The sequence below is a fragment of the Pipistrellus hanaki genome, assembly GCF_964339955.1.
Source record: "Pipistrellus hanaki genome assembly, chromosome: 10".
Lineage (NCBI taxonomy): Eukaryota > Metazoa > Chordata > Mammalia > Chiroptera > Vespertilionidae > Pipistrellus > Pipistrellus hanaki.
Genome location: NC_140512.1, coordinates 64,980,686 through 64,994,776, shown reverse-complemented (window position 1 = coordinate 64,994,776; position 14,091 = coordinate 64,980,686). Strand labels below are relative to the sequence as shown.

General features: G+C 37.1%; 1 protein-coding gene across 1 annotated transcript in view; it reads right to left on the bottom strand.

Moving 5' to 3' along the window:
- The window catches only part of TFEC (transcription factor EC), a 79,708-nt gene that overhangs the window by 43,800 nt on the left and 21,817 nt on the right, over nt 1-14,091 (bottom strand). The window contains exon 2 of the mRNA XM_084897200.1: nt 5,854-6,081. Within this exon, the coding sequence (XP_084753326.1) occupies nt 5,854-6,081 (228 nt within the window). The remainder of the gene's footprint in view (nt 1-5,853; nt 6,082-14,091) is intronic.

Below are 14,091 nucleotides of genomic sequence, written 5' to 3'. Positions count from 1 at the left end.
AAACCCAGAGAATAGGTGCCCAGAACCACCAGGGAAAGCATCTTAGAGAAGAAACCTGAAGTGAATTTTCAAGAGTGAGTTGAAATTATGCAGACACATGGAATGAATGGGTAGTTGGTCAAGAAATTATATAAAAAGAGAAAACGTGGCCCCTGTGAGAATCATATGGCTGAAACCAATAGGACTAAAACACAGAGCACTATCACCAGTGTGGGTCAGGAGACAAAGATTAAGTGTAGTAGAAGGGTTCTATGTGCCATGAGTACAAATTTGGATTTTATCCTGCAAAGACCCATATTATAAAATGCTGCTTTTTATTTTTGTATTTCATTGTCTCAGATGCCTTTACTCACCAAGCTACTCCTAGTTCCAACCCCCAAATCCTGAATCTAAGGATCCTCTCATGGATTTATCCTCTGGTAGCTATGGTTTCTGGGATCTTCTCTGAATTAATGAAACGTTCCTTAATGTAACAGGAGGACAAGCTTAGGAGGAAGAAATACCAAAAGATGGCAACACCCACCATCTCCTGAGCCTCCACACTGCCCTTGGGTTAGGAACTTTCAAAATGTAAGTATCAGCCCTAGTCGGTTTATCTCAGTGGATAGAGCATCAGCCTGCGAAATGAAGGGTCCTGAGTTCAAGTCTGGTCTAGGACACATACCTTAGTTGCAGGCTCGATCCTCAACACAATGATGTTTCTCTCTTTCTGTCTTTCCCCCTCCCTTCCACTTTCTCTAAAAATCAATGGAAAAATATTCTCGGGTGAGAATTAATAACAACAAAAAGTATAAGCATCAAAACAATTCTTCAAGATGTAGAAATGTTTATGAGAAAGGTTAAGAACTGAGACCACATAGCTATTAAGTAGTAGCTATAACCTCTTGGTGCGTGACTCTTAAGAATGCACATGTTCTGCATTGTTACATGGACTCCTAGCATCAATAAAAGAATATTGGAATATTGCAAAACATAGGACACCTCTTGTCAGTATGTGAAAATGTGTACACAAGTCAACTTCAAAAAGAGCATACACTGATTAGAACTATAACATTGATTTAAATTATGATAAAAAACATCAATGATGGGAGAGACTTCTATAAACATATTTTGAAGTATAAAGACTAAAAAAAAAAAAGTGTGTGTAATCAATGTGATGATTCCCCTGAGACTACTCTAGAGTTTCAACCCTGCTAAGCCATGCAATTCCTTTTGGCCAATATCACCTAAAAGCCCACAAAGGTCACATTAATGTCTTTTATAAAGCATGAACTTATTACTTTTTAAAAAGTAACTTGTGTGCCTAACAATACAAAACATTTACTAAGAAAAACTGAGAAGGCTGATATATGTTAATTATTTGTTCTTATTTTTTAGAACACGTATTCCCTAAGACATATAATAAGATCATGTCTGGGTTCTGCCCAGAATTGGCTGGCATATGCATATCCTATGGGATTTGTCTTTTTTCCTTTAGAAATAACTCTCACACAAGGAAATGAACTTTGGAAGAAGGTGGTTGTAAGATAAATTGTACTGGGTTAGTTCTAATATTTACTGTACAGATGATTTTCATTCTACATGCATTTTTATGATCTTCATAGAGTGACTAGAGAACCTAGTTCTACATGTGGGAGGGGGGATTCCTTATAGACCAACTATTGAAAAGTTTAAGTAAATATACATGTGGAGATTTATATTCAGTTTGGATTTCAATTAATCCTGTTTTGTGGTTGTTTTATATTTCACTAAACAATATACCAGATTAATATAAAACTTATACACACAATAAAAATCTTTATCATTTGGAATTTAAATAATAGGATATTAAGCATTACTTTTTTATACCTGGAGGCTATAGACTTAATATCTAAAAAGCAGTGACTTGAAATCAGTAATATTCATCAAGAATTATATTGGGAAATTAAACCTGGGAGATCATGGGCCATGGCTCTCTCTTAGAAATCAAATGGGAAAAGAAAAATTAAAAAAAAGAAATAATAGAAAGCTCAGTTTTTAATATAGTTTTTCTATACTGAGATATTTTTTTAAAAGACTTTTTAAAAAGTCTTTTCCCCAGTTCTAGTTGTTTCCCAGTTCAATTCATTTTTTTACATTTTTTGAAGGCTCACTTACAATTAAGTCACAATAAGTATAAATTCCATGAAGCTAGATACTCTCATTCATTTTGCATCTTTAGTGCCTCATATTAAGCAGTAGGCAAGTATGCTTTAAAAGTAGAAATGAATAAATAGATAATAGTACAAAAATTTCATATATAATTCCAAAGAGCAAGAAGATTAGTTTATTCTAATGAATATTTCTAGAGCATATATGTACTTCTATTCAAAATTCTTCCTGTTTTATTTTAATGTGTAAAAATAATATAACTGTTAATAAATAATGTAAATTAATTTAGTTAAAAACCTTTAAAATTAAAGCTAAATATCTTGAGGGAGTTCCAAGATGGCAGCAGTGTAGGTGAAAGTTACACTCACCTTCTCCCAGGGCCAAAGCAAAATTATGGAATAATTAAATTATGGAACAATCTACCTGAATAACCAAATAAAGACTAGCTGAACCTTTGTCTTATAGCCAAGGATTTACAGAAGAAGCCACATCGAGACTCATTGGAAGGGTGGACACTGAAAAGAACCAGACTGACAGCCACATGGGGCCATTAGGAATCTGAAGGAATAGTTCAGCTGCTAAGGTCCGCCCTGAGGAACAAGAATTCTCCAATCATGACCCCCAGCCAGAAGAGCCAGAGAAGAGGAGCCCATGTAACATCTGGCTTGGAAATCAGTAAGGATTTGTTTGCCAGGGAATGACAGGCTGCTGATAGAAAATTAGGCGCCCTCTTAAAGGGCCAGCACACAAAATCTCACCCATGACCACTCATCCTGAACATCATGGAGGGAAAGCAGATCAAAGCAAACTGGAGTCTCACGCAGGGAGGGACTGGGTAGTGTGGCTTTATGGAGAAGGCTAATGAAACAGCAGCTAAAGTCCTAGGCTGACTCCCTCTTCTACACCACCCAGTGATGCCATCTTTACTGGGTAGAGCATCATATGGCATCAGACTGGAAACTGCCTTGGCTTCACCCTTCTGACTCCCTGTGGCTCTTCTCTTCCCAGCTTACACCCTGTGTGGGAGTCTGCATGCTGTAGCCATTTGGGGCCCAGAGTAAAGACATTCATGGAAGACTCTTGAGGAGGTCTGGGCAAATTCTGGGACTGTCAGAAACTGAATTGTGTGGTTCTAGGTTGAGGGCCTTTTTTTCTCTTGCCCACTTAATGGGTGCCACCATTCCTATGTAGAGCCCTTCCTCCACATGGACAAATCTTGGTGGGTTTTAGCCTGATGAATACTGCTGGCCCACCCTGATGTCTCCCTAAGAGTCAGCCTCACCACAAAGATCCTTGGGTTTCTGGCAGGTGGTAGATGGCCCTGGTATACTCTGGGACAATTGCTGAATGTCCTTAGACTCAGCACTAACATGAAGTTTGAATCTGTATCAACCTGGTAAAGACCACTGGCCTCTACATAGTAACTCACTAGGAAACTACCTCATAGAACTTACATAACACAAGAAACTCTTTTAAGACTGAGCCTAACAGGTGTCTGTCAAACAAAGATGGATTTCAGGGTGCCTCGGGCCTTTTGCTGACCTGACCTGGACTCAGTGCTAATGTAAGTCAGCCATGGTCTGAATCCTGGCCCCTCCCATGTGCACCCAGGCCTGGCAGAGGTAGCCAAAATTTGTGGATTACTTTGGAGCTCCTAACAGGTAGCCCAGGGCCAGTCACAGGCAGTATCTGACACTGACCTCCACTAGATTCTCTCCCAAGAAGCTCCAGTACCAACACATCTATCTTTTGGTTAGCTTCAGACCACATCAGAGCATGACACAATTAGCTCCATAAAAGACACATCCCAAGGGAAAATCTCAGCATGCACCAGACACCCCTGCGGGTAATTTTATTTTGTGAGATCAGCCATTGCAAAGCAGCTTGTACACTGTGGTCCAAGTCAATCTTCACTTTCAGTGAGCCAAGAGTCAATTCACAAACAGGCCAACAAAAATCAAGACACAACTACCACGAGCAGGCTCACATAACCCGCACAAAAATCATTTCTGAAGCACATAGCTCAGGTGACCAGGGAGACTATGCAAATGAGCCCCACAGGATACCTACAATATAAGGCCACCATACCAAGACTGGGAAACATAGCAGATCTACCTAATACACAAATACACAGAGATAGCCAAAATGGGGAGACAAATAAGCATACCCCAAATGAAATAACAGGAGAAATTTCCAGAAAATGAACTAAATGAAATGAGGCAAGCACTCTACAAGATACAGAGTTCGAAAAATTTACTGTAAGGATTTTTAAGGAATTTAGGGGAATAATGGATGAGCTCAGAGAAAGTTAAAGCGATAGTAAGCATCAAAAGGGACACAAAAAAACATAAAAAAGAAATAAATAATACACCTGAAAGAATCAACAGCAGATGAGTTGAAGCAGAAAACTGAATCAGTAATTTGTAAGACAAGGCAGTAGAAAACACCTAATCAGAGCAGCAAAAAAGATAAAGATTTTTTTTAAAGTAAGGGTATTTTTTTAAATATATTTTATTGATTTTTTACAGAGAGGAGGAGAGAGGGATAGAGACTTAGAAACATCGATGAGAGAGAATCATCGATTAGCTGCCTCTTGTACACCCACTACTGGGGATGTGCCTGCAACCACAGTACATGCCCTTAACCAGAATCGAGCCTGGGACCTTTCAGTTCGCAGGCCAACGCTCTATCCATTGAGCCAAACCGGTTTCGGCTAAAGTAAGGGTATTTTAAGGGATTTCTGGGACACCATAAAGAGTAACAACATTTGCATCATAAAAGTATCAAAAGAAGAAGCAAGAGAGCAAGGGATTGAGAACAATGGATTCCCTAACCTGGTGAAGATAAAAGACACACAAGTCCATGAAAAAAAGACAGTCCTAAGCAATATGAACTCAAAGAGGCACACACCAAAACAGATCATAATTAAAATGGCAGAGGTCTAAGACAAAACCCAGCCATAGGTGAGGAAGGATATTGGGTAAAAATGTTAAGGGAATCAAAAAGTGCAAATGGATAGTCACAGCATAGGTAATATAGTCAATAATAACTATGTATGTATGGTGCCAGGTGGGGACTGAAAATATCTGGGGAAAGGGGAACACTTTTACTTATATAACTGTCTAATCACTATGCTGTATATCTGAAACTTAAGAAAAATACATTTTAAATGGTTATCATAAAAAAGACTAAGTATAGGTTGTTTATATTAACAAAAGCCAAATAACTCCAGAATAAATTTTGGCTTATTGTCAGTAAAGTGGTAAGAGTCTAGGTTCCAGTATGTTCAATGGACCCATAATTCTTTCAGTGGTTATTGAGTACTCTGCTTGGGAAGGACTGTGCTTAATTCTCAGCTGAGGGAAATCTGTTATCATTGAAAAAGAAAATATTTTCATTTTTTACACTTTATAACAAAGATCTTTCCATGCCCCCCCGCCCCCTCCCAAAAAAGCTAAATTTCTTAACATATATTAGTTAGAGGTTATTTTCACTTCCTATATCGATACATATCTGAAATGAGTATTGACATAAATTGTTATATTTTATTATGCATAATTACTGTGCATAACTAATTATTACAAATTAATGAATTAAGACACTTCTTTTCTTAAGTGAATTTGTATTTGGAATTTTTACTATCAAAATGTCAACTTCCGTTTTTTGAATACTTTAAAGAAAAACACTTCATTATATATTTTCATGAGAAGCCATTATACATACATGCCATTCCACATTGTCATCTTCTTTCCCAAGAGTTAGCAACATGGCGAGTGGATTTCCGGTGATGCCAGAGTCACTCTCCGGGGATGGGTGTCCATGCTGTACCACAAATGCACTGCTTTGTGTTGAAGTGTGGGACCGTTTAATAGTCTGATCGAGGATCTGGTGGTCAAGGGTCATGGAAGATTTTACTTGATGTCTGGCAGGACTTTCCAGATCTGTGGGGACCTACAAAATATAAAACAAGCAATTGCTATAAAAAAGCAGTATCATCTGGCATTTCAAAGTCCCATTCTCAACCATTGAGTTACTAAGGGCCCAATGCATGAAATTCGTGCACGAGTAGGCCCTTGCAGCATCAGCTTCACCTTGAAGGTCATCCAGAAGGTCATCCAGATGGGTGTCCCGCTGTTCAGCCATTCAGTCAATTTTCATACTGCACTTTTATTATTATAGATGGCAATAAACACACTATAAGATCTAGTTTCTCTCAAATTTGTAGTTCAAAGTTTACTAACATATTTTAAATGCTAACCATGTTTTTAAGAATAACCCTCAAAATTACATGCAAATAAAACAAAATTTGGAATCAATATATAACTAGAAATACTTTTTAAAGGTCTCAAAAAGAAAGGTTGAAATAATACAAGGAAAGTGCAGCTGATTCATTATTATTAGTGATTTTTGTATTTCATTAGATTTCTTTACATTACAAATATACTGTAAATATTCTACCGTATATAATAAAAGGCTAATATGCAAATTAACCAAATGGCTGAACGACCAATTGCTATACATACACTGACGACCAGGGTGCAGATGCTCAACATAGGAGCTGCCCCCCGGTGGTCAGTGTGCTCCCAAAGAGGAAGCAACGCTCAGCCAGAACCCAGGCTCACAGCTGGTGAGTGCAGGGGCAGTGGTGGAGCCTCTCCCCTCTGTGGCAGTGCTAAGCTGTCAGATGGACATCCCCTGCGGTCTCCTGAACTGTGAAAGGGCACAGGTCAGGCTGAGGGACGCACCCCCCCCCCAAGTGCATAAATCTCCTGCACTGGGCCTCTAGTATGATATAATTACTCTTTTATTTATTTATTTATTTATTTAATTACCCAGGGAGGAGCAAAATTAAGAAATATATATATATATATATATATATATATATATATATATATATACTAAATATTAAGTGTGGTATTTTATGGGGGGTGAAAATCTAGGTAATTATTTTCACTTTTCTATATTTTCCAGTTTCTATACAGGGCATGTTTTAATTTTTTTAATACTCCTATTTTTAAACCCATCCATATTTCCACTTTATAAAAACAAAATTTTGGTAGAGTCATTATGAATGACATAAAAAATGGTCTAATATTTTGAAACTCCTTTTTCAAATCACAGACTTAATATTCTGAGCATCTTCAGTCTAGCTGTCATGGTTAACAACATGCCATTATTTGTATGAGGACAACTTTAAGCATTTCAAGCTTTCCTCTTAAAAGCCTCTGAAAGCCTGCCAGCCCCCTTTATATTAACTAAGGTGCGATGTGGATACATTTTCCTCAAGTGGCCTATTACAGACCTAATTGATATTTTCCTCAGGTTAAACAACAATAAAGATGGCTGCAGAGTGCTTATTTTTTGTTTATTTCAGTTACACAAACTACTCCTTAAAGCCCTTAATATGCCTTATCTCAGATAAATAGCATTTACGAAGCATTTTGCATTTAAATTAGCTGGTTTGGGGTTCCATATTGTAGTAGTTACTTCAGTTTAATTTTGTTATGCTGACATTTTTAGCATTATTTTAATTGTACTGCCATACAATAATTTTCAGTCATATAACAAAAGATTAAGATTGGTAATAAAGATTTTACATGTTACTAATTATATTACTACGAACTTTAAATTTGTACTGGTAAAATAACACTGCATTAAAATGCCATGGGTAATTTTTTAGGGTGGCTGTTTAGATTATTCTACAGTTTTAAGTTTATTCTTCTTCATTTATATGCATTTATGAAATATACATTATAAATACTATTTTCATATTCACAAGTCTGAATCTCTTACACAATGAAACTAAATGTAAGAGTTCATTGTATATCTACAAATGAAAAATATCTCTTCTAACAAAAAGTATGTTGAGCCGAAACCGGTTTGGCTCAGTGGATAGAGCGTCGGTCTGCAGACTGAAAGGTCCCAGGTTCGATTCTGGTCAAGGTCACGTACCTTGGTTGTGGGTACATCCCCAGTAGGGGGTGTGCATGGTGTGCAGGAGGCAGCTGATCGATGATCCTCTCTCATCGAAGTTTCTAACTCTCTATCCCTCTCTCTTCCTCTCTGTAAAAAATCAATAATATATATATATATATATATATATATATATATATATATATATATATATATATATATATTTTAAGTATGTTGAATCAGAACTTATAATATTAACTAATTCATTTTTCACTTCTCATCCACTTTTCTCCTAGGAAAGCTTCATTAGAGTACTGGAATCTGTGTTACATCAGGAGTACAAGAGAACTCATAGACCCTAGGAGTTTTCCATCTAAGACACTATTAATATCAACTACAGCAAAAGAAATAATAATGACAATAATATGCAATAGTTACCAGTCACTGTGCTAAGCAATTTATCCACATCCATATAATCCTTGGTAGAACCTTAGGAGACAGGTATTAATATCTCCATTGCGGCATGTAAATGAAGCCAAGACTTAGAGATAAAGTGACTAGATGTTATCACTCCTCAAGTAAGGTATGAAGCCAGAATACAGACCCTGCCTTCTTAAACATTACACTTATTGGCTCAGTAATGTAAACAACAAATTTAAAATGCCACACAAAGAAGTGGCTTTAAAAAAACTAATTAAAAGATAAAATGGTTATAAATCAGGTGTTGGAAGGAGATGGTCTCCTTAAAGAAGAAAAAGAAGGACATCTCAAATGCAAAATATAAAAGTGAAACAAAAGACATTGGAAATCACAAAGTTAGTCGTGAAAAGGAGCTCATAGAAATACCTTCCGTTGAAACTGGTTTGGCTCAGTGGTAGAGCGTTGGTCTGCGGACTGAAAGGTCCCGGGTTTGATTCTGGTCAAGGGCATGTACCTTGGTTGCATCACATCCCCGGTAGGGGGTGTGCAAGAGGCAGCTGGTCGATGTTTCTCTCTCATCAATGTTTCTAGCTCTCTATCTCTCTCCCTTCCTCTCTGTAAAAAATCAATAAAATATATTTTAAAAAATACCTTCCTTTCCCATCTACCATATCCTCTTTAGACCACTCTATACAGAGAGAAAATAAAATATAAAATGGAACCAACTCTAATTCTGCCTAAATTATTGGTTATTTAAGGAATTCCAAATGTTTAGCAGGCAAATATGAAGAATAACTTGGAGCCAATCTATGCAACACCTGTAAACGAAGCAGAAGAGTCTAACAGCTCAGTAGAGTAGAAAAGGAATCAATGGAATGTAATTAAGCTACTGCCCAGAAAAATATCTATATTTTTTAATCATGGACTGATATCAGAACAATGATGCAGCCCAGGATCCCTCAGTCCACAGGCTGACTCTCTATCCACTGAGTCAAACCAGATAGGGCCACAATGGAGGAAAGAGAGTCTCTTCAATTAACAAGGCTAAGTGTAAAACATCAGTTAAATCATATGAGCCAATTTAAAAATAATTTTACATTGCCTGGGATCTAAAGATACAACCATGAAACTATATATTAGAGCTGTTTTACTGAAGGTACTAGTATTTGTTTGGATGAAGTGAATGAAACTATAGGTTGCCATTGTTTATTTATTCACTTATGTAAAAAACTAGAGGCCCAGTGCACGAATTCATGCACAGGTGAGGTCTGGCCAGCCCAGCCCAGCCCAATCAGGGTAAATCAGGGCCAGGCCTGTTGGGAGGAGGAGACAGCAGGAGGTTGGCCAGCCTGCCCACCCCAATGGGGGCCTGATCAGGGCCAGGCCGGCTGGAGGGAGGGGCCATGGGCAATTGGCAGATGGGCCCCACCCCTGATCAGGATGGGGACCAATTGGGGGCGGGGTTGTCTGTGGGGTGGGGCTGTGGGTGGTGGGCCAGTTGACCCCACTCCAGAATAGGGGGGGTACTGATCGGGGATGGAGCTGGCTGGGGGGAGAGGCCATAGGCAGTTGGCTGGCCAGCCCTCTCCCCTATTGGGATGGGGGGGGCGATCAGGGGTGAGGCTGATGAGGGTGGGGTGGGTAGGATTTCAGTTCGATAGGGTGGTGGAGCCCATCAGGGGTGGGGCCTGCTTGGTGGAAAGTCCATGGGGGTTGGCCAGCCACCCAGCCCTTGATTGAGCTGGGGGAGTCCAATCAAGGGCAGGGCCGGCTGTGGGGAGGGGCCACGGGATGTTGGCTGGCTGGCCCCACCCCCTGATCAGGCTGGTTCATTGGGCACAGTGGACGTCATAGCAACCAGTTGCTCTGGTCGTTATGGCGTTCCACTTGCTGGCTTTTTATATATAGATATGTTTTCTGCCCTCACCCAGTAGCTCAGTTGGTTGGAGTGTTGTCCCAATACAACAAGTTTGCAGGTTCATTCCCCAGACACAGGGCACATACAAGAATCAACAAATGAATATATAAATAAGTGAAATAAAAAATCTCTCTCTCTTTCAAATCAATAATTTTTTTTAATGTTAAGAAATATGTTTTCAGTCTCCAGAATGTGTGTATGGAATGGTACACTGAAGGTAGTAAGGAGATAGTTGCAGTGTCTGCCTTCAAAGACATAGTTTAGACAGGAAAGAAAAATATATTATCTCTAGCACTAGCACTGTGTTTACCTTGCTGGCTGCTATATTGTCATATTTTCTACACATAATCCAGATAATGCCACAAAATAGCTTTTTTCTCTTTTGTTTTTTATATTTTTATTGATTTTAGAGAGGAAGGGAGAGGGAGAGAGATATAGAAACATTAATGATGAGAGAAATCATTGATCAGCTGCTTTCTGCACACCTCCCACTGGGGATTGAGCCCACAATCCAGGCATGTTCCCTTGACCATAAACAAACCCAGGATCCTTCAGTCCACAGGCTGACTCTCTATCCACTGAGCCAAACCAGCTAGGCCCGCACAGTAGGCTTTTAAAAATATGTAAACTGCATATATTCAATGAATTATTGGATGAATGGATCAGCAAAGTAGAGTGAATGACTAACTTTAGTGACATTAGAGAGCTTTTGGAATCCACAACATAAACAGATAAGCCATTATCAGAATAATAGTCTTAACCTAGCAGGCTGAAGCAGCTATATATTGTGATTTGATTCATTAACCTGTGAAAGAGATTAAGACCAACTAGTTAAAGGGGATTTTGCTATTGAAAACAGTAAGTAAATCATACCTCCAGAACTATGCATTATGACTCAATATTATTACTCTGCTACTAGAAACTAATATAGTAATGGTCAGTTTAAGCCCAAGGTTTTCTCTATGTACATAAATCTGTTTTATTTCACTTAATATATTTTTATTTACAGTCTCCTTCTTTGCTGAAAGATTTTATACAAGCAGAAATTATGAATGTGGTAAAAAATAGTAATACCAGAAAATGTAGGCTGAAGATTAATATTGTAATTGAATATAAAATTTACTCATGAGCATCCTGGCAGCCAAGAAAAAAGGACACTAAATATATATATTTATAATTATAGACACGTATTATAAAATATATATATTATATAAATATATATAAATATATATTTATATATAAATATATATTTTAATAATATATATTATAAAATATGTATATCACAATATATACATTTTATAAAATATATATTGTGATATAATATCACAATATATATATAAATATATATATTGTGATATTGCGAATATCTGACCATTGTTTTGTACAAAATGTCAGTTCCATATGATTTAATCAGAGGCAAGACAGTCATGCAGGGGGAAATCTAGGCCATGCACTATAACATCCACTATATTTATTTTTGGTCAAAGGCCCACAGAATAATATGAATCAGCTCAAGCAGAAAAGCCAAAATATGTAATTTGGTACTGATCTGACTGAAATTTTGATAGCACTTACAAAGGCAGGGTAGTGTTTTCAAAGCCAATTATCCTGCAGACTCCATATCTGGATACACAAAACCAAAAGATCACCTGGTTAGATCATTACCCCATCAATTGTCTCAAACTAGGCTGTAGATAGAATTGTGTGGTATGCGTGTTTTTTTTTAAGTTCCATTATTTGAAGTTATAAAAATATAAAATTTGCCTTAAAATTGTTTAAAGAAATCTGTTTCGATTGTAGTCAAATTCCCATATTCTAATAGAGGTCTTTAAAAAAACACACAAATATAGATATTGTGGTACCAGAGGTGAAGGGGGAGAGGGAGGTTGAAGGCAGTAAAGGGAGTCAATATATGGCGATGGAAGGGGATTAAATTTCTAAGTTTACAAGACAATATACAGGTGATATATTACAATATTATATACTAGTACTTGAAATGTATATAATCTTATTAACCAATGTCACCCCAATAAATTTAATAAAAAAGAAATATATGTACTAATGAGCTATAAAAATGCTTAGACCCATTAATTAGAGAACCCAAACAATGTGCCTAATTGAGTAATTTGAAATATTTTTTTAAATTAAGTATAGATCAATGGAACAAAATAGAGAACCCAGAAATAAACTCATGCCTTCATGATCAATTAATGTTTGACAAATAAGACAAGAGCATACAATGGAGGAAAGACAGTCTCTTCAATAAAGATGTCTGGAAAATTGAACAGGTACATGCAAAAAAAGTGACAGACCACCAACTTACACCATGCACAAGAATAAACTCAAAATGTATAAAATATTTATATGTATAATTATAACAGAACCATAAAATCCAGAAGAAAACATAGGCAGTATAATCTCAGACATCTCTCATAGCAATGTTTTTGTTGATATATCTCCTAGAGAAAGAGAAACAAAACATAACTATTTAAAAAAATAGGACTATGTCAAACTAAAAAAGCTTCTACACAGCAAAATAAACGATCTACAAAATGAAAAGGGAAACCACTCTATGGGAGAACATATTTTCAATGACATATCTAATAGAGAGTTGATTTCTGAACTGAAGCCTCGTGAACTGCTGGTGGGAATGCAGACTGGTGCAGCCACTGTGGAGGACAGTATGGAGTTTCCTCAAAAAACTAAAAATGTAACTTGCATTTGACCCAGTGATCCCACTTCTAGGTATTTATCTTAAGAATTCCAAAACACCACTCAGAAAGAATATATGTGCCCCTATGTTCATAGCAGCACTATTTACAATATTTAAGATCTGGAAACGGCCCAAGAGCTCATCTGTAGATTAATAGATAGAAAGACTATGGTACATTTACACAATGGAATGCTATGCAGCAATAAAAAAGGAGATCTTATCTTTTGCAATATCATGGATGGACCTGGAGAGCATTTTGCTAATTGAAAAAAGACAATCAGAGAAAGACAAATACCATATAATTTCACTTATATATGAAATTCAATGAACAAAATAGAACCAGAGGCATGGATACATGAAGCAGACCAACAACTCTCAGAGGGGAGGCAGGAGTCCGGGATTGGATGGAAATGGTGAAGAGATTAGCCAAAGAACATATGTAAACCCATAGGCACAGACAATAGTGTGGTGATGACCAGAGGGAGGGGGGAGACAGGCTGGGAAGAGAAGGTCAAAGGGAAGGAAAATGGGGGACATCTGTTGAAATAGTGTCAACAATAAAAATAAAGCTTAAAAATGATTAAATCACACAAACTCCTGCAAGTACAAAGAGCTAAAGAAAAGGAGTTGGTCAGGAAGGAAAAAAAAAAAGAAAAGAAAAAAGAATTGCCATGGTTGCAGAAAACATCATTGGGAATCACAATAACATAAACAAAATGTACATGTATATGATCTTTATTTTTTCCCTTTTTCTATTCTTGCTTTTTGAACTACACTAGATATAGAAATTTTGCTTTGTGGAGAGATTTGAAGGAAATTCTTGCAAAAGCAACCTAATACCATAGAGAAAAGTCAGATCTCATTTTCTGACATTAGCAGTTTCAACAGCAGAAGATGATTCAGAGTATCAAGTACCTGATGTCTTCTTTTTTTTTCTTCAAATTTAAGATAATCCTTGAAAGTTTTCAATTCTACAAATTAGCAAATATTTAGTTAG